Source organism: Heterocephalus glaber, unplaced genomic scaffold (assembly GCF_053883595.1).
Source record: "Heterocephalus glaber isolate CG9 unplaced genomic scaffold, H.glaber_assembly_v1.0 deba00000331, whole genome shotgun sequence".
Taxonomy (NCBI): domain Eukaryota; kingdom Metazoa; phylum Chordata; class Mammalia; order Rodentia; family Bathyergidae; genus Heterocephalus; species Heterocephalus glaber.
This window is the reverse complement of record NW_028258142.1, coordinates 44,244,915-44,266,381: the sequence shown is the minus strand read 5'-3', so window position 1 is coordinate 44,266,381 and position 21,467 is coordinate 44,244,915. Positions and strand designations below refer to the sequence as shown.

The window sequence follows — 21,467 nt, the reverse complement described above, 5'->3', positions numbered from 1 at the left end:
ACAAGACATTTAGAGAGCAACCACTCCTACTACTGTTTAAACTCTTCAATGAAATTGAAAGGGAAGCGATACTCCCAAATTCATTCCTGGAACCAAGCATCACCTTGATCCCCAAAGCAGAGAAAGACCCAACAAAAAAAGAGAACTATAGGCCAATATCACTAATGAACACTGATGGAAAAATCCTTAATAAGATACTGGCAGGAGATCATCAAGAAGATCGTATAACCTGACCAAGTTGAATTCATCCCAGGGATGCTGGGATGGTTCAACATATGCAAATCAATCAATGTACTACACTATATCAACAGAGCCAAGGACAAAAGCCTTATGATCATCTTCATAAATGCAGAAAAAGCATTTGACAAAATCCAACATGCATTTATGATAAAAACCATACAAAAAATTGGAATAGATGGTCTCTACCTCAATCTGATAAAAGGCCATCTATGAAAAACCAACAGCCAGTATCATACTAAATAGTCAAAAACTGAAATCCTTCACACTAAAATCAGGAACAAGACAAGGATGTCCACTATCACCTCTCCTGTTCAATATAGTCTTGGAAACATTGGCCATGGTAATTAGACAAGAGAAAGAAATAAAAGGAATAAAGATAGGAGATGAAGAAATCAAATTGTCATTATTTGCAGATAACATGATACTCTATATAGAAGACCCCAAGAACTCCACCAAAAGTCTTCTAGTCTTAATAATCAAATTCAGTCAAGTAGCTGGATACAAGATCAACACACAAAAATCAATAGCTTTCCTCTACATGAACAATAGATTAACTGAGAGAGAAATAGGGCAAACAGTTCCTTTCACACTACCATCCAAGAAACTCAAATACGTAGCAATCAACCTAACAAAAGAAATCAAAGACCTCTTCTCTGAAAACTATAGCACTTTGAAAGGAGAGATTGAAGAGGATATCAGAAAATGGAAGGACATCCATTATTCCTGGGTAGGAAGGATCAACATAGTGAAAATGACCATACTTCCAAAACTGGTATGTAGATTCAATGTGATCCCAATTGAAATCCCAGCAGCATACCTCAGGGTCCTTGAGAAAGCAATCCAAAAATTCATTTGGAACAAGAGACCTAGAATAGCAAAAGCAATTCTAGATGACAGAGACATTGCAGGGGCTATCACAGTCCCCAACTTGAAACTGTGATAAAAACATCATGGTATTGGCAAAGAAGCAGACTGGAAGACCAGTGGAACCGATTAGAAGATGCAGAAACAACTCCAGACACACTCAGCCTCCTCATCTTTGACAAAGGAGCCAAACACCCTCACTGAAGGAAAGATAGCCTCTTTAATAAACGGTGCTGGAAAAATTGGGTTTCAACTTGCCAAAGATTAAAACTAGACCTATATCTCTTATCATGCACTAAACTAAAATCAAAACCGGTTAAAGATTAAATATTAAAGCAGTAATGCTAAAAAAATCCACAAAACACCAAAAAACAAAAACAGAAATGCTGAGCCAGCTGGAACATGGGTTAGGTAGAACTTTTGAAGACATTGTATGAACAAAATCTCAGTTGCCTGTGAACTAGCACAAACAATCAACAAGTGGTATCTTTTCTTATTAAAAGGCTTCTGCATAGCAAGAGAAACCACAAACTGTGAAGAGACTACCCACAATGTGGGAAAAAATTTTCACCTGCTGTTCTTCAGACAAGGGTCTACTACCTAGAATCTATAAAGAACTTTAAAAAAATCAGACCTCCCAAATTTAAAGACCCAATCCAAAAATGGGCATCTGAAATGAATGGCATTTCTCAGACAAAGAAGTAGAAATAGCAAATAAGCATATGAAAAAATGTTCAAAATCACTGGTCATTGGAGAGATGAAAATGAAAACAAAGCTGGCAATGGACCTCACCCCAGAAAGAACAGCTGCTATCATGAAATCAACCAATAAAAATGCTGGTGGGGCTATGTGGAAAGAGGAACCCTGTTCCACTGCTGGTGGGAGTATAGACTGGTGCAACCACTGTGGAAATCAGTATGGAGATACCTCAAAGAACTAGGACTGGAAGTCCCATTTGACCCAGCTATTCCCCTGCTGGGTATCTTCCCCAAAGAATTAAAAAGATCATACCACAGTGATATATGTGCACCCATGTTCATAGCAGCACAATTTGCAATAGCTAAAACTTGGAAAGCAACCCGATTGCCCATCAGCTGGAGACTGGATAAAGAAAATGTGTTTTTTTAAATAAAGTGGAGTACTAATAAGCCATAATAAATGAGAAATTAGAGACATTTATAGCTAAATGGATGCATATTGAGGTGAAATAAATAGGACACACGTGTAAATACCAAAGTTTCTTTAGTGTGAAAAACTAAAAGTGCAAATAAGGACTAAAAGGTATAGTAGATAATGTGAAATAAGATAAAAAGACGCAAAGGGGAAGGGGAAGTGGGAGGAGTTGGGACAAGGAAAGAAGGGAATGGAATTAATATGAGAAAATGAAAAATAAATGAAAGAAAGTCTGTAAATAGGGAGGGATGGAGGGGTTGAAGGGAGGGCAGGGAAAGGGGCAAAAAATAAGAACCAAGAGAGATTATGTAAAGGTGCAAATTTCAAATGATGAATGTCATTGTATTGTATACTTAAAATATACCTATAAAATTAATTTTAAAAAAAAGAAAGAAAGAGGAAGAAGAAAGAAGAAAGAAAAATATAGTTCTTTTTTCATCCCTATTTTTAATTTCCTGCCTTCAGTCCTTTAAAATTTATTTTGAATTAAATTGAATTTCACCAAGCTCATGACAAAAGAAGAAAATCCAGATGATCAACAAACACAAGAAAAGTTGTTTGATCTCATAATATTTAAAAGAAATATAAAATAAGACTACAGTGAGATTTTACTGCACAATAGAATGGCTGAAAACAGAAAAATACCTCCAAGTGTTAGTGAGAATATGGAACAACCAGGACTCTTATACTTTGTTGATGGGATGTAAAATAGAATGACCCCTTTGAAAATTTTTTGTTACTTTCTGATAAACATAATGCTTGTCCTGTTGTGGAAAGAAATAAACGTGTCTAAAAAAGACTTGTAAAAGATTCATAGTAGCTTTTTTCATAATTGCCCTACACTGAGTTTGGCATGGTGATGCATGCCTGTAAATGCAGCTCTAAGGGAGTGTGAGGCAGGAGAGTTGCAAGTTTAAGTCCCCTCTGCGCACCTTAGTAAGACCGTTTCAAAATAAAAAAAACAAGGGCTGGAGATGTAGCTCAGTGATAGAGCAAGCTGGACTAAAAAACAAAACAAAACTACAAACCCTACACCAGAAATGTCCTAATACCCATGTAAAAGAAGGAATGAACAAAATTTATAGCAACCCAACATCCATTAATGTGTTAGTGTCATGTAAGTGTGATATAGCCATATAGGAATAAAAATTAATGAATATTGATACACAACATAGAAGCAGCTCAAAAATTACACTGAACTAAAGAAGCCAGGCACAAAATCGTAACATAGTTGTACATGAAGTTTACAAGGCAGAACAAATGTAGTTATATAATTCAGGCTGATGGTTATCCCTGAGAGTATTAACTATATGAGGGGAACTTCTAGAGTAATGGAAATGTTCTGGAACTTGATCTAGGTGATGATTACACACTAGTATATGAAAATATGAAACTTCCTTAGCTATACACTTAATATCTGTGTATTTTAAGTTATACCTCAATTTATTAAAAAATTGTTGGTTTCTATGTTACTGTTATATATCTAATAGTTTCATATTAAATTCACATACCAGAGGCAGCAATTTTGAACTTTTTGTTCATTTAAGCCTTAGATAAAAGAAGTTGTGTTTGTAAGTATCATATAGAAGGCTTGGAGCAGCCCCAGAAATAAAGTCATATGTTTCATTCAGACCTATTGTTTCTCTTATGTGTCTCAGAGTCAGTATCTGTCCTCAACTCCACTAATAAAATAGCTTAATTTCTTGTAAGTGATACCTCAGTTGTCAAACTCAATTAGTTTCAAATTCGTGTTTGGACACTGAAAAATTGGAGAACTTAACATATTTTTAGGAAAACCAAATGACTGGTTCTGAGGCCCAAAAATTACACTTATAAATTCATTTTTCTAGGACTTTAACAAATTTTGTAATGATTTGTTTCTTTAACTCTATTGTTATTCTCACAGTTTTCCTCTTATCTTTACTGCTTCTATCATTAACTTTCTTTGGAGCCATGGTTATGATATTTTACACAAATGAAGCACCAAAAAAAGCAAAGAGGGGCTGGGGATTTAGCTCAGTGGTGCTGTCACCTGCCTCTCAAGTGCAAGGTCCCAAGTTCTATCACCGATCCAAAAAAAAAGCACAATGACAAATGTTTTAATGCTCTAACACAAGCACGATATCTTGTCTGGGCGAGAGCAGCACTTAGACTGAAGTGTGACCACTTTGTGTCCCTGGTGAGACATGACATGTGACTCACCTCAGCCCACATAAATTTTTTCAAGTAGGATTTTCAGCTTAACTATCTAGCAAAGTTATGAACACTGAGCAGATTTATTTTGAACTTTGCTGTTTGAGTAGTGGAAAGTTTTGAGCTTGGAGCCATTGGACCACCAAGGCATCACTCTATTTAGACTCTTAACAGGGAGTCTTTTTCTTTTCCCTTGTTCTTTTCCATGATTCAGACTAGTCATGCATTCTAGTTGAATTCTTCTGCTAAGCTGGTACAGTCAGCCCAGGCTTATTGAGAATATATTATGTGCAAGCCTACATATACAGAGAGATAAATATAGCCCCTGCCTTCAGAAGTTGTTGAGGCAAAGAAATAAAGGACAACAATAATATAATAATAGGGCTGGGGATTTAGCTCAGTGGCACAGCGCCTGCCTGGCAAACCAGATCCTGAGTTTGATCCCGGTACCAAAAAAAAAGTAATATAATAATAATTAGAAACATTTTGAATACTGATGTTATACTAAGCATGATCCCAACACTCTTTATGAGTTAGCTCATTTAATCAGGACAACTCTAAGAGGCAATGTAAGATATTAGCATAAGACTGATATCTTTTGTATGAAGGAGAAAGGTGAAGAAGAGCCTCTTTTATCTCAAGCAATTCAACACTGACCTGACTTGCAATCCCCACTTTAGCCAAGTTAAGACTGAACTTGTTCTTCTTAAATGATAGTTTAGGGATAGTGTTTCATGCTCTTTGAAGAATCTGATCTTATACTCTCTCTTTTCACACAATATTCTTTAAAAAAATTTGAGTAAAAAATTGACTGAATAATTTTTTCATTGTATAAATTGGACCTGTGTAAACTGGCACTGGTAGTAACTGCCCGTCAAACTAACCTCCACATTCAGTTTTTATATAGTTCCTCTTTTCAACTCCTGTTAAATTTACTAATGAGGAACCCGAGGCTTGGGCAAGTTGAGTAATATGCTGTATTTTCTGTTGGTATATGACAGGTTTGCACAAGCTTAGTAACGTAAAACAACATGCATTTATTATCTCACAATTTCCATAGGCCATGAGTCTGGGCACAACTTAGTTGGGTCCTCTGCTCAGTTTTAATAGTGTTGCTCTCTAGGTATCAGCTGGGCTATATTCTTTTTTTTTTTTTTTTTTTTTTTGGTACCGGGATCAATCTCAGGACCTTACTGCAAGGGTGTGCCACCACTGAGCTAAATCCCCGGCCCAGGGCTATATTCTTATCTGGAAGTTTAAGATTCCTTCCAAGCTTACAAGGTTGTTGGTAGAAGTTAGTCTCTTATATCTGCATAGTGAATGTCTTGTTTTCTTAACAGCTTTTGGCCTGAGCCTGCCACTTGCACAAGTCTTCTCAAAGCAATGTTTTCTTTAAGCAAAGCAGATATTAAAATCATTAAGTTGTACTACCTTTCAAAAGCATAAAAAGTTAAATACCCAAAAGAAATTTTAGAAATATTCCAAATATCTATTTGTGAATAATTTAACAGTGTCACTAAAGTAAGTATAGAATACATAAGTACCTAAAAATGCACACATGTAAATAATGTTAAGAAATAAAAATGAGAATATAAAGTAGTACATACCCTTTTTCTCTTGTATAATACATATATCAAAATATGATGTAAAATATTTAAGTTTTCTAGATTTTTCATAAGTTTAGTTGTCATTTTTAAAGTATAGTAATTCTTTTTTTTTTTTTTGGTACCAGGAATCAAACTCAGGTCCTTGTGCTTGAGCAGCAGGCGGTGAAACCACTGAGCTAAGTCCCCGGCCCCAAGTATAGTAATTCTATACAAACCTTACCATACAAAATATCAGATGGTAAATGTCAAATATTTGTATTGACATTAAGTACTACAGAAGTTTAGAGTGGGAAAGATTAATGTGGACTATAATCTCCCTTTAGGTGTAAAGTAAAATTAAATTTTTATGATGTAGTTTATTAGATATTTTGCCTAGGACTAGCTCATATTCTATAGCTTGTCATCAAGTTGATATACAGGATTGCATGTCCTCTGAAGAGAACCATTTTCTACCTAGATATGACTCATTCTCGTTTAATGGAAATATTTTAGCATTGTTTTAGGAACTCGATTAAAGTCTTTAGAATACTGTAAAAGCCCTCTTTATCATACAGTAGGAAACAGTGTATTGTGCATCTCTATTAGTTGACACTTTTTCACCCCCATCAGTTTACCGTTTTCAGCTATTGCAAAGTAAACTAATTTCCCCCACCCCCTTCTGCCAGGGATCTCAGTATTCACTCATTCTGTGTTTCAACCATCTCAACTGTTTATATATTAGTTTTATCTAAAAAAAACATTGTGGTAGACTGAATAGTGCCGCTGCTCCCCCCCCCATATGCCTATGTCTTAATTCCTAAAACCTGTGAACATCACATTGTGTGGTGCAGTAGACTTTGTAAAGCAAAGGATTTTGCAGATGTGATTAAGAATCAACATTGTACTCTGGCACTTCTAAAGAAGTAACAGCTGCTGGGCTTAATATATTTTTGGACAACTCATCTTGTTGGTTAAATAATTGGACTATGTAGCCCCCTTTTCTTATACCGAAGATGTCATCTTCAGGGAAGCGTTAGGCTTTTAGAAGGCTCTGATCATTGGCTGGATTCATTTTTAGCATTTTCAGAAGTGTATCCCCCCATCAGTCTGGTTTGATTTAGATTCTACATTAATGTCTTTCATTATTATTTTGTTATTCCCAAGTATCCACTTTCATGAGCAAGTTGCTTATCTATTATTGCACACTTAACATTGTTTTATACTAGAATATTTCCAGTTAGGCAACCTGTAAGTTAGATACCACAGGTTTCTGAAACACTGTAAAGAAAAGCTGTTTATTCTGCTGAATCACTGATATTCAGAGCTAAGTGAAGTATAACAACCCTGTCTCCCAAGGCCAACAGTTCAGCAGATAGATAGTCCATGGCAAAGATCTGTGGTTTTCAGAATGTGGTTCCAGATCAGCATCATCTTAGAACTTGTTAGAAATGAAAATTATCTGACTGCTCCAGACAGAGTTGGACTCTCTTGGGATGAAGCCAGCATTTCATGTTTAACAAACCCTCCAGGTACTTCTGATACTTGTTAAAGTTTGAGAATGATTGATTGAGGCTAAGTTTTGCTCTCTCCCTGGTAGAACAGACTTAATGCTAAGATGTTGGAAAAACACATTCTATTGACCTGTCAGCGGTAATTTGCAACTACTTCCTTTCTGCCCGAGTTCCATCAGACTATTACCACTTGAACAGCTTAATTGAAAAATCATGTATGTTTGTAGCAGAAATTAAATATATTTTTATTTAAATAGCTGCTTTTGATTAAAATTGTGTTTTGTTCAAAGTGGTTTTATCTGTGTTCTGATATTTATAAAAACTTATGAAATTTCCAGCAGTAACATCCTATTCAGTATAAGGTGAAATGTTTTACATCAAATCTCACTCTGTTTAATGGCCAAGGAGTATTTAAAGTGGCTGAATTGATTCTTAGCTCAGAATATAAAAGTTAACATTTTTAGATATTAAAATTCAATGCTTTTGCCTCTTCTCAAAGTTGATTTTATGTAACATTCATTATTTGCAACTCCTAAAATCACCAAAGATCTTGCTTAAGGACCATGTAGCAACCCTATATTTTTTTGTCCTTATATGGACTTACTGAAGTATAGGTTGTCAAAAATGGTTGTAGCTTTGTGACACATCTGTTTAGCTATGGAAATGCTGTTGTTTAACCTTAAGAGACTGAAAAAGAGTTTTTTTAATGAACATATATCCTTAAGTTCTGAAAAATCAAAAGAAAGAACTTGTTTTATTGTGTTTTTATTTGACATGTGACATTGTGGTTCTTTTTAGATAACCAATAGAAAAAGCACTCTCCAGTCTTCATCTGTGGAACTGGATAGTTCCTACTTGAATGTAGCCAAACCACAAACCTACTATCAAACCAAGCAAAGGCCCAAGCCTGCAAACTGGGACTCAGCTTCAGAATCCTTTATGGAGTCTAGGAATAATTCTTTGAAACCAACAACCCTTTCTCATCCCAAGGAAGGTCTAGAGAGGCTGCCATCAGAGGTAAGAACATGTAATTATGAATCTCCAAGGAGAAAACCAATGGATGCAGCCCCAACAGAAACAGCTCCACCAGAAGAATTGAAGATGAAGGAATGGCCACATCTTAAGCTTACTCCATCTAGACGATGTTGTGGTCACAGACTTTCTGAAAATGAAGATTATGTTCATAAGATCCAACCTACAAACATGACCCTTCAATATTCTAAGACACATCCAAAATCATGCAGTTATTGTGGGCTTTCTTGGGTATCTATCCTGCATGGTAAAGAAACACTGCAACCCAGTGAAACTGAAGTCAAAAAGCAACTCTCAGAAGATAGAAGGCAACAACTGGTGCTTCAGAAAATGGAGCTAGAAATTGAAAAGGAGCGCCTTCAGCATCTGCTGGCTCAGCAGGAGACAAAGCTTCTACTGAAACAGCAGCAGCTTCGTCAGTCTCGATTGGATTACAGTTGGTGAGTCCTGCCTGTTCTTTCAGCAGTGTCTGTAAATTGGAGTATAAGTTACCTGAAATATTACTGTAAAAGATTTTTGGGAAAGTTTCCTCTGGTCTTGGCTTGCTCAAGTTGCATACCAGCAATGACTACTAAGTAAATTCCTGTCTTCTTTGACCTAAGAGATTACCTTGTCTTCCAAAATGTTAGATTAGAATATCTACTTCTTAGTAGTCAGGTGTAACTTGTGCTTGATTTCAAAAATAATGTTTTAAAATTATATTACCATTACACAAAATCCTTTGTTTTTCAATGTCATTGTAGAGAATGTTAAGCAGTAAGTAAAAAACTTGAGTTCAGAGTGTGGAATCAGACTGAGAAGAAGTGTTATTAGCTATATCATTCCATTATTTATGTCTAGCTGACATAATATAAAATTTAACAAATGAAGGAAATCTTCTAAATTTAACCTTTTCATGAAGTACAACCTGTTTAATTACCAATTCTCATAGACTTGACCACATTTCTGTTGTCCTTTCTGTAACAATTCTTTTCTAAGATCAGTGTTTCAAAAGCTAAATTGCTTAGCTTTAAATTGCTTTACCTCAAATTATCCAGCATAGTTTTGCATGCAGTCATAAAGACTGCTATTTTTTTAAATTGCTAATAAATCAGACATAATTGTATTTAAAACAAAATATGGCATGTATAACATTTAAAATAATAAATTGCTAGTTTTGAATAGAAAGTGCTTATATGAGGTCTAATCAGTTATTCAGTGAATGTTTAAATTTTAAAAATTTATTACACTAAAAGACACATTGCCATTAATCTCCCTCAAAATATCCCCCTTTACCTCAAACACTATTCCATAATTCTTACCACTTTCTGAAGCAGTTCTGGAGGTCTTATTTCATGAGTTCCTTTACAGGGTATGATCAAGAATTCAGTGAATGCTACTGCCAGGTGCCATCCAATGGAAAAGCAGGCCTGTAAAAGCATTACAATGTGTCTTTATTCCTCTTATTCACTATATCTAGATCTGTGTAACTCCTGATTCTTCCCCAAAGTCAAAATGACTATAAAAGGTAAACATTTTGAATTGATCCATACATTGAGGCAGCCATGACAGCACAACTAGAGACATGGAAGAGGATTTCCAGAACTACTACAATGTCTTAAACAATGTGAATTAAACATTCATCATATTATTCAATAACATCTTGTATATCCTTCTTGTTTCCTCCTTGGTCAAACTTACTGTTTTCCCTTTGTATATGTTCTTACTAGAAGCATACATCCCACATGAGCACAATAGCAGTATTAACTTATTTTCTGTTGCTTCTTAGAGTTATTTTTCTTTCACTTAAAGATTCTGCCTAATATTTTTTAAATTCTACTTTCTTTGAAAGTTCCATCACGACATTTTCCCCCCATGTCATGCCTACTTTTTTTTGGAATTCTGAGTGATCTTTCTCCTTCTCTTGCTTCATGAGCAGAGAGTTCTGTTCATTGTTAATACCTGGAGGCTTTTAAAGTACATGAAAATGAAGCCTCTACAAGATTGTCAGCAGAAGCTAAGCAGTTGCCTCATTCTTATGACCCCAAACTCTAACCCTCCATTTAGAGTAGACTTTCTTGAGAACTTTATTTAAGAAATATTTATTCAATACCTATTATATGTGAGGAATAGTCATAAGTGACTGGGATAAAAAAAAATGAATCAAATGTGTTTTCTTTGAAGAGTGTACAGTCTTGCAGGAAACAGTAAATAATTTTAGAGTAGGCATCATATTATTTTGTGTACCATTCCATATTCAAATAACTGCATGATCATAGGCCTGTTTGAAATCTCATTTTGAAATAATTGTAGGCTCACAGGAAGCTACAAAAATAGTACAGAGGTTCTATGTACCATTTATGCGGATTCCCCCATTGTCTAAATTATACATAACTATAATATCAAAACTAGTAAATGAACATTGATACAATATGTGTGTATAGTTATATGCCATTTTATCACATGTAGATCTGTGAAGCCACCACAATGAAAATACAGAATTATTTTTGTCACCACAAAGATATTCCTCCTCTGTTGTAGTCCTACTCATTTCCTTCTGCCCTCACTATACATAACCCATAGGGACCACTAATCTTTTGGCCTCTTCTATAATTTTGTCATTTTGAGAATGTTGTATCAGTGACATTACATAAACTTTTGATATTAGCTTTTTTTCACTCAGTTAATTCTCTTGAGATCTGTCCAGGTTCTTGCAAATACTAGACCATTTTATAGCTGATTAGCATTCCATGATATGAATATATCATAATTTAACCACTCACCTGTTAAAGAAAAATTTGGTTATATCCAATTTTTGTGTCTTATGATCAGAGCTGCTCTGTACATTTTTGTATAAGTTTTGTATGGTCTAAGGTTTTCATTTCTAAAGATGAAAGCTAAGAATGATTGCTAAATCATTTGAGTGTATATTTAGCTTCTTTAAACTAAATACATATTTAGCTTCTACTATGTTTAGGCCATAATACATTCTTACTGGTAATGTATGAAAAATCTAGTTTCTCCATATCATATCTATCATTTGATATTCTAATTTTTATTTTGCTTCTAATATATGTATGGTAATATTTTATTATGGCATTAATTTTAATTTTCCTAATGGCTACAGTGATATTTAATACCTTGTCATGGGTTTATTTACTGTCCTTTCATCCTTTTCAGTAAATAGGCTCTTCAATATCTTTTGCCCATATTTTAATGGGAGTAATGGGGTATTGTGTTGATTTTTGAGAATTCTTTATATCTTCTAGAGATATCTTATCAGATAAATGGATTGCAATTACTTTCTCCCAGTCTATAGTTTATCCTTTCAGTCTCTTAACAGGATCTTTCATAGATAGTAATTTTTTTTTCAGATCTACAGATTGTAACAGGCCTTGTACATGGTAGGCAAATGCTCTATCACTGAGCTACAGTTTCCATCCCTTTTTAAAATTTTTATTTTGCTACAAGGTCTTAGTAAATTACCCAGACTAGTTTCAAACTTGCAATCCTCCTGCTTCAGCCTCTGAGTAGCCAGGATTACAGGCCTGTACCACCATACCCAGCTAAAAGCTTTTAATATTAATGAAGTACAATTTATTGACTTTTTTCTATTATGGACCGAATCAAACTTTTATCATGAATAGGTATTTAATTTTGTCAAATGTCTTTTACAATCATGTGATTTTTCTTATTAAGCTTTCTAGAATAGTGCATTACATTGTTTTGAATATTGAACCAGCCTTGCATTCCTAAAATGAGCCCCACTTAGTAACAGTATATAATTATTTTCATATTTTAAAGATATTTGTGTCAGTATTGATGAGTGACATTAGTCTATTTTCTTTTTTGTATGTCTTTGTCCAGTTTTAGTATCAAGGTTATATTGACCTCATTATGTGAGTTGACAAGTATTATTTTTTTAAATATTTGGTAGGATTCTGCAATGAAACTAGAGATTTCTTTTTTGAATTTAAAATTACAGATTCAATTTCCTTAACACTTACAGGGCTAATCAAATTATTTCTTTGATAGTGAGTTGTAGAAGCTTGTTCTTTTTAAGAAATCAATTCATTTTATCTGTCATTAAATTCATGTGTTTGGGCTTGGTAAGAATGAGATTTTTATTTCATTTCTTTTCATTATTATCATTCTGTTTTCAACTTGGTTCTTTATTGTTTCCTTTTTTTTTTTTTTTTTTTGGTACTGGGGATCGAACTCGGGTCCTTATGCTTGCGAGGCAGGCAGCAGAACCACTGAGCTAAATCCCTGGCCCCTATTTCCTTCTTTTTGTTTGCTTTTGCTTTTGATTTATCTTGCTCTTCTACAAAATTTGTTAAGGTAGGCACTTAGATGACTGATTTGAGACATTTTTCTTTTCTACAAAAGGATTTAGTGCTATGAATTTTCCTCCAAAATATGATCCAGCTGTTCCCCACAAATTTTGATTATGTTGTCTTTTCTTGTTCATTCAATTTAGTGTATTTCAAAAAATTTACATGGTATTTCAGTTTCATAGTTTTCTATGCTTCAGTTTCCAGTTGTTTCAAGATTTTCCTGTTTTGTTTCTGTTAGTAACTCTAATTTGATAACACTGCTATTTCAGTTCCTTCAAATTCATTATTTTGTCTTAGCACCCAGTACAATATATGTTCTGTATTGACACGTGTTTCATGAATGCTAGAGAGAAATGTGCATTCATTGTTTTGGGGTGGAAAATAATCTATAAATGTCAGTTAAATCCTATTGTATGATAGTGTTTTTGAGCTGTTCTATATCCTTGCTGATTTCCTACTTTGTTGTTCTTTTAATTCTTGAAAGAGGCATTTTGAAAGCTCCAGCTACAATTTTGGGCACATTTACTTTCCTTTCAGTTCTGTCGTTTCCTTTTATATATTATACCTCTGTCATTTGCTGTTCACACATTTTAAATTACCATTTCTTCCTGATGAATTGATCATTTTATCATTATGTAATGTCCTTTTCTGGCCATAGCAAGTTTTTTCTCTCTACAATTTCTTTTATCTAATATTAATAAAGCTATTGCCACTTACATTTGATTAATGCTTGCAAGGTATATGTTCTTCCATCCTTTTAATTTTACTCTTATGTGTTATGATGTCTTTTTTCCCCTGGTACAGAGCCTTTGTACTGACATACATCACGGCCCTTTTTTTATTTTCTTGAGTCAGTCTCACTAAGTTGACCAGTCTAGGCTCAAACCTGCAGTCATCCTACCTCAGCCTCCCAAAATGCTGGGATTGTAGATGTGCATCGCCACTCACATGTAATTTTGAAGTGAATCTCATGGCATTTCATTGAATCATGTTTTTTCCTTCCACTTTGCCAGTTTTTAATCTTTCAGTTGGCATTCAAGACAGATATGTCCCTTTTTTTTTTTCTTTTTGACAGTCTTGCTGTGTGGCCAAGGGTGGCCTGAAATTTGTAATCCTCCTACCTCAGTCTCATGAACAGCTGAGATTATAGGGACCTGGCCCTGTGCCTCCCTGGACATTTACTTTTAGTGTAATTTGTATATGTTAGGGATTAAATCTGACATTTTATTTTCTGTTTTCTGTTTTTCATTTGTGCTTTCTTTTTCTTGCCTTTCTATAAGTTACTTGAGAAGTTTTTAGAATTCAATTTTAATTTGTTGCATTTTGATTATATCTCTTTGGACATACTTGTTTTATTGGTTCTAAATATTACATGTATATATATAACATCATAGTCTCTTGGTGTTATATTTTACAATTTAACTTAAATGTAGAAATTTTACCTTCCTTTAAGTCTTTTTATCCTCCCTCATTTGTAACTTATCTTAAAGAGTTCCTCTGTATTCTCTGAGAACCACATCAGAAAATAAATTTTGTTTTTATTATCACATTTAGAAAACAAGTTTTGTTTTCACTATTTAGAATAATTTACAAATAATTTAGAAAACTGAAGAGGACAAGGAAAGTTTATTGTGTTTATCTCTATTTTTATTATTTTAATTATTTATTCCTCCTTCCTAATATTCTAAGATTCCATCTTTTATCATTTCCATTTTTGTTTAATGAGCTCTGTTTGGGGATTCTTTTAGGGTTAGCCTTCTGACAACAGAGTCTCTTAGATTTCTTTCATCTGAAAATGCTTCTATTTTTGAATCCTCCAAAAAGACATTATTGCTGGATGTAGAATTCTGGATTAGCATTTCTTTTCTATTAGCACTATAAAACTGTGCTATTTCTTTCTGACCATCATGTTTTCTGATTCCATTCCAATTATTTATCCTTGTATAGTGTGTCATTTCTCTTTTGCTGCTTTTAAGCTTTTTTTGTCTTTAGTTTTCAGAAGTTTGGCTGTCTTGTCTCTTTTTAAGGATTTCTTTACATTTATCTTCTTTGGATTTTGTTTAGATTCTTGAATTTTATGCCTTTTGCCAAATTTGGGGGTTTTTCAATTGTTACTTTTTTCTAATACTTTCTGAGCCTTGTACTGTTCTCTCAGTCTCCAGTGAACTGAATATAAAATATTTTGTTATGGACCCACATATCCCAAAGACCTGATAGTGGTTGTTGTTGTTGTTGTTCAGTTCTTTCCTCTCTGTTGTTCAAAATGTGTAAATTTTCTTGGTTTTTGGTAAAGTTTCTGATTCTTTCCTATAGCCTCTTCACTCTGTTGTTAAGCCAACCCAATGAGTTTATTTTCTTTTGTTTGTTTTGTGTTTTCCTCATTTATTTCTCATTATATGAGGTATTTTTCAGAGGAAAAAATTCCATTTGGTTAGTTTTTATGCCTCCTATGTATTTTCTTCCTCTCCCTCCCTCCCTCCTTTCTTTCAGTTGGGATTGAACCCAAGGCCTTGCACATGCTAGCCAAGTACTTTACCACTGAGCTACATCTCCAGGCCCTTTCATTTTTATTTTGAGAAAGGTCTCACCAAGTTACTGATGCTGGCCTCAAAGGTGTGCTCTACCTGCTTCAACCTCCTGAGTAGCTAGAATTACTGACATGCACCACTAAGCCCAGCTATTTTTTCTGTTTCTTTTAGTATTCTGTTTTTTAAATTTGTTTCAAATGTGTTCAGAAGGACTCATTGAGCCATTTTATTATATCTGTTTTAATAGTCTTATGGGATAGTTCCATTTATGTCTTCTTGGTATTGGTATCTGTTGGTTATCTTTTCTCATTCAAGTTGAGATTTTTTTCATTTTTGATATGATGAGATGAGTGCTTTTCAGTTGTTCTGGACATTTTGATTTTATGGTATGGAATACTAAGTTTTACACAAATCTTTCTTTTTAGCAAACCTTTTATGACATTACTATGACAGAGTCATTGAACACCTCATTAGAGCCCTGGCGTCCCACCTGGCTTTTGCTGTGGGAATAGGGGAAGTTTACCCATATTTTGGCAAAGGAGGGCAGTTATTGTTTAAAAGTTTTCTGTCTTGGTAGACTAACCCTCTCATGATCCTGTGACTAGAGAAAATAAGCTTTTCTTCTTTTTTTCTCTCTTTTTTTTTTTCCTTCTATTCCTTTGGAATTCTAGGTTGCCAACTTCTACAGTACTCAAGGTGTATAAGGCTAAAAGAAAGCCCAGGAAATTCACTTTTTCTGGGTTCCATCTCTCAAGTATAAACATCTAAGATTTGGGATTGTACAGGGATGGGAATGGGTATATTCACTTGATCTTGTCCTAACCTGAAAATCCCTAGATATTTTATAGAAAGCAAATATATCAACATTCAACAGGTCAATTGTCTAGTTTTCTTCCAATTTCACCCACCCAGGTACCCATGTGAATTAAAGTCCATCAAGTTATATTCTCTTATTTTTTTATGCAAATATTAGATTTTTGTAGATTGAACAAAAGTACTTCCCAAAGTGAAATTATCAGGAAGATCTATATTATAGGATTGGAAATGAGAGGAAGCCTGTTTTATGTCATTAACCTTGAAATTTGTTACTGTTCTTTTTAACTCTAAAAATTTTTACCACCTGAAAAAACTGCATACCTGAAATATCTTAAACACATTCTTAGTCCCAGATCTTTATATGCTACATTTCTTTTTAATGTATATTTGCCTCTTTTGTGCATAGTTCCTCTTTTTGAAAGTGCTTACTATCTTTTGACCTCAAAGCAATCTCTTGGCTAGATGGGTATTACCCTTGGAAGGAGTTACTTGCTTTCTAGCTTTAAGAAATCCCCAGTGTTTTACTTTGGGACCTTTTCCATTTTCTTGGGTAGCTCTTGTCAACTAAATACAAACCATCAGACAGTACCCATCTATAATAGTGGCCATCAGTAGAACTGGTCAGGCAGGTTTGGGGTACCTTAATCATCTTAAGATGGGTCATCTTAGACCCTCTAATCATGTTAAGAGGGTCTTTGTGAGTTTTGTCCATCACAGTTCTGCCATTTCATTTCTCCTCTATAGCTTTAGTCCTAATATAGAAATAGTCCTAATATGGAAATCTTTCCAATCAAGAAGTTAATAAAAAACATCTAAGTAAGATGCCCAAACAAGCTGAAGACATTTTTAACTGGACAGTTCCCATCTCCCAGTCTCCTACTTATTTCCACAATAGAAGTAAGCCAGTTTACCATAGTTATCTGGTGCAGTTTACAACTGGGATCCTAAATTTATCCATTTAACTGATCAATATCACAATTCATATTTCAATTGCCCTGCTCTCTGGCCTACTTTTTAGACTTATGCAATTTTATCTCTCTATGAGTTACCTGAAATTCACTCATTAGTATCGTATACCAAGAATATCTATCACAAATGAATCTTCTTAAGACATTGCCTTTATTTTGCCATTTCTGAATTATAAAGACCCATAATTTCCTATTAGATTATGTGTATGCAACCTGGTGTGCAAAACTTTTCATAATCTATAATCACCTTTCTACCCATTTGCTCCACTTTTTCTAAGAAATAACTTTTTTCCAAAGGCAAGCTGGTCTTTTTGCATCTCTTCCCAATATAACATTTATATTTCTTCCTCAAGCTATACCTTTTCCTCTGGTCTAAATATCAGCTCAATTTTCCTTTTATCTACATTCTATCTGTTTACAGCAGCACAGTTAAAAATCCCACAATTTAAATTTTTCGGCCTGCTTTCTTTCTCACTAAACTACCTCTAAGTTAGTGAACATACTCAAAACTAGTACTTTATTATTTGATATGTAATGTAGGTCAGTAATTCAGTTTGAGTCTTTTTTTAGCAGACATTTGCTAAGTCCCCTACATTGCACGAAACTATATAAGAGCACCAAAATAACCAAACCAGATCTTATCTCTCAGTATATTATATAATCTCACTCTCTAATTTATACATAATTTGAACTTATAACTGAATTTGTAATTTAAGTGTCTTTGAAAACTCACTTCATTTAAATTAATAAAGTAATATTTGCTGTGCATAAGACATTGTTTATGGTATTCAGATGTTCAGGAGAAATATTGGAAAGCACAAGGACCCGAGTTTGATCCCTGGTACCAAAAAAAAAAAAAAAAAATCGAACAAAAAAGAGAAATGAGTAACATAACTTGTTCAAAATTTGGGAATAGACCTATCATATTGGAATAAATTTGGCATGACATTAACATTTATTTAAGTTATTATTAATAATTCATTCTACCACCTTGAATATTACATGATGGTCAATAAGAGCTTTCAAAAGGGTAATATTTTTGTGATCCCTTTCTGGATTAATCAGAGGTTTTTATCCAGAATACGATTTATAATAGTGCCAAAAACCACCTTCAATCCTTTTTAGAATGAAATCGTATTTGGTAATGAATAAAAAACAAGACTAATCATAAATATTTACCTTTGTCTCCTACTTTTATAATATGGTTTAGTACATGTAGTCTATGCTTAACTATTATAAAAAATACTGCCTTTACCACTTAAAAAGTGTGTCATCTTAGGGAAGTTATATGCCTATATCTTACTTTATTCCTTTGTAAATGTAAATAGTAAAAGTAATTAAATTATGTCATAGAATGATTGTGAAGACGAATGCAGTAGTATCCAAAATGTATTCTTTAAATGATATCTGCTATCACCAATGTCATTTTTACTGCTGCTGCAGGGCCTGCTCTGACTGCTACTATTGCTATTATTTGTTTGGTCTATTCTCATAATTACTTGGTTTTAACATTTTACAACTGCATTACCTGCTACCAAATATTAGTCTTAAACTGTATGTTCCTAAGGGTAATTTATATATGAGGTATGGTCAGAAATTACTATGAATATATAATTTTAAAAAATTGATTATAATAAATGATACATTGCCATTAATACCTCTCAAAATACTTCCCCTCACTTTGAACATATTATCCCATAATTCTTACCACTTTCTGAAGAAGTTCTGAAAATAGTCTTTCTTGAATGTCTTTAGTTGGTCAGGAGCCCACCACATGGGCACAGAGCTCAGCAGTGTTTGGGGTTGTGGGGAGAGTGCCTGCTCTGGCAGTGCTCCAGTGTCTTTTCTTCACCCCAGATCCCACAAGTGCCAGAGCAGGCACTCTCCCCCAGCCCCAAACACTGCTGAGCTCCGTGCCTATGTGAGCTCCTGACAACTGCCCCCCAAACACTACAGAATTCCACACGGAAGGCTCTCTTCCCCGGAGCCCTAAACATAATCAGATTCTAAGGCTGGAAAGAGAATCTCTGTGAAGATGAACAACTGGGATGCATGAGCCTTGTGGATGGAGAAGACAATCCAGATGAATGCCTGTGGAAGCTATTTCCTGCAGGCCCCCAGAAAGCACTAAAATCCCAGGTCAGATTGAAACCTTACAAGCAGGAGTATTGCTTTGACTGGGGAATAGAGGGGACAGAGAGGAGCAATTGCAACAGTGCACAGGTATGAAGATACTTCCCCTGTCTAATTGCAAGGGTCTACTGAAGTTGCTGATCAGAGAAAGGCTGCACAGAATTGGACCATAACTGTAAACAGAGGAGACTATAGGAAGCTAAGAATGGTGAACTAGGCAGTGCAAATAGCAGAAGCTGCAGCAGAATCTGAACTGGGAACCTGAGATTGTTACATGTAAGTGAGAGAAGCACTGGCAATCCACCAGCATTCTGAGCTCGCCAGAGGCTCTTGACCACTGTATCCTTTGTATGGTGTTTTGGGGTGTGTTTGTGTGCGTGTGTGTGTGTGTGTGTGTGTCTGTCTGTCTTCTCTCATTTGATTTTTTTGAGTGGCAGGCCTTTTTATGTATGTATGTAGGATTATAGCTATGTGTGTAAATTTTCTACTGTTGCCTATAGAACAGTAGAACTGTTGCCTGCTCACTTCAGATGTTCTTTCTGAATGTTATCTAACATTCCTTGACTGTTCAGCAGTTGGAAACAACTGCCTTATATCTCTCCTCTCACATCCCGTTTATAATTTCATCTTTCCCTTTGCCTTCGTTCCCCCATTTATTTTCTATCTCTAAGCTTCTTTCCTTTATGTTTTTAAATTTCTTCATTTTTTTCATTTTTCTCTTTATTCTTCTCTTATGCATAAACTGTTATGAATAATCTACCACATATATTAACCTGTCCCGTAAGTTCCCCCTCTCCCAAGGTTGTTTGATAACACTGTCCATTTAAAGTTCCTCCCCCATCGTCTTCCTTCACTTGCCTCTCACATCCTCATCTGTTTTCTCACTTGACCCCCTTCTTTTCTTGAACATAAAGACTATTATAAATTTTTTTCTATTTTAGAGTATTGTGAGGGGGATATATTTATGAACAACTATGTATGAGTGCTAACTACCCCTTTTGTTTCTGCAGTGTTTTACATTGACCTGTCAGGTTCTCCTTCACCAAAGGTTGTTGCTTACAACTTTTAACACAGGACTTCTGGTAGCTTATAAACTAGACACAAAAAGATTGTCTTACTTTCTACTTATAAATCCTTCCCTTTATTCCTGTCTCTTTGCCCCAGCATATATCCTGTCAAACCCCCTCTCTGTCTTCTTTTTTATGGGTGTAAAAACAGTACCATCAAAAACTACTTTCTTTTGTCTGCTTTTGTTTCTTTTTGTGCTCCTGTTTTCCTCAATTTTTCTTCATTTTTTAAATTATTTTTTCCTTTTATTTCTATCTCCCAGCCCTTTCTTTACCATTACTAATCCTTTGTGTTCTTGGGTTACTGAAAGAGTAAAATATTTGTTAAGCTAATTCCAAATTACTATATATCAGTAAAAGACTTTCACAGTGAAAAACTACAGTACTCTGGAAAAGGAGATCAAAGAAGATATCGGAAAATGGAAAGACATCCCTTGTTCTTGGGCGAACCAATATAGTGAAAATGCCCATTGTTATATAGATTTAATGCCATCCCAATCAAAATACCAATAGCATATCTCACGGAATTAGAGAAAACAATCCTAAAATTCATTTGGAACCAGAAGAGACCTAGAATAGCAAAGGCAATTCTGAGCAACAAAGGCAAGGCAGGGGGCATCACAATCTCTGACTTGATATTATAATACAAAGCTATTGTGATTTTAAAAAAAACCAAAACAGCATGGTACTGGCAAAAAAACCAGACCCAAGGATCAGTGGAACAAATTAGAAGATGCAGAAACAAGGGGCCGGAGATGTAGCTCAGTGGTACTGTGCCTGCCTGGCAAGCACAAAGTCCTTAGTTTGTATTTCTGTAACAATGGCTATCATCAAGGACTCAAAAAACAAATTCTGGTAGAACTATAAGGGAAAAGGAACCCTCTTCCATCGCTGATGGGAATGTAGACTAGTACAACCATATGGAGATTTCACAAAAACTAAAAGTAGGAATTCCATTTGACTCAGCTACACGTCTTCTGAGTTATCTTCCCAGAAGAGTTATCACATTCGTGATGGAGCCATAATTCCTGTGTCTTGA

At 34.7% G+C, this 21,467-nt stretch overlaps 1 protein-coding gene across 4 annotated transcripts in view; it reads left to right on the top strand.

The window, feature by feature from the left end:
- The window catches only part of Kiaa1328 (KIAA1328 ortholog), a 308,994-nt gene that overhangs the window by 162,134 nt on the left and 125,393 nt on the right, over window positions 1-21,467 (top strand). For 3 of the 4 annotated variants that reach the window (XR_002386322.2, XM_021236694.2, XM_087189365.1), the window contains one exon: window positions 8,367-9,040. Coding sequence is in view for 3 of the 4 variants with exons in the window: in XM_021236694.2 (XP_021092353.1) it covers window positions 8,367-9,040 (674 nt within the window). In the remaining variant the exon portion in view is untranslated. Of the gene's footprint in view, window positions 1-8,366; window positions 9,042-21,467 lie in introns of all 4 variants that reach the window. The other variant, XM_021236695.2, reaches the window with a different exon arrangement.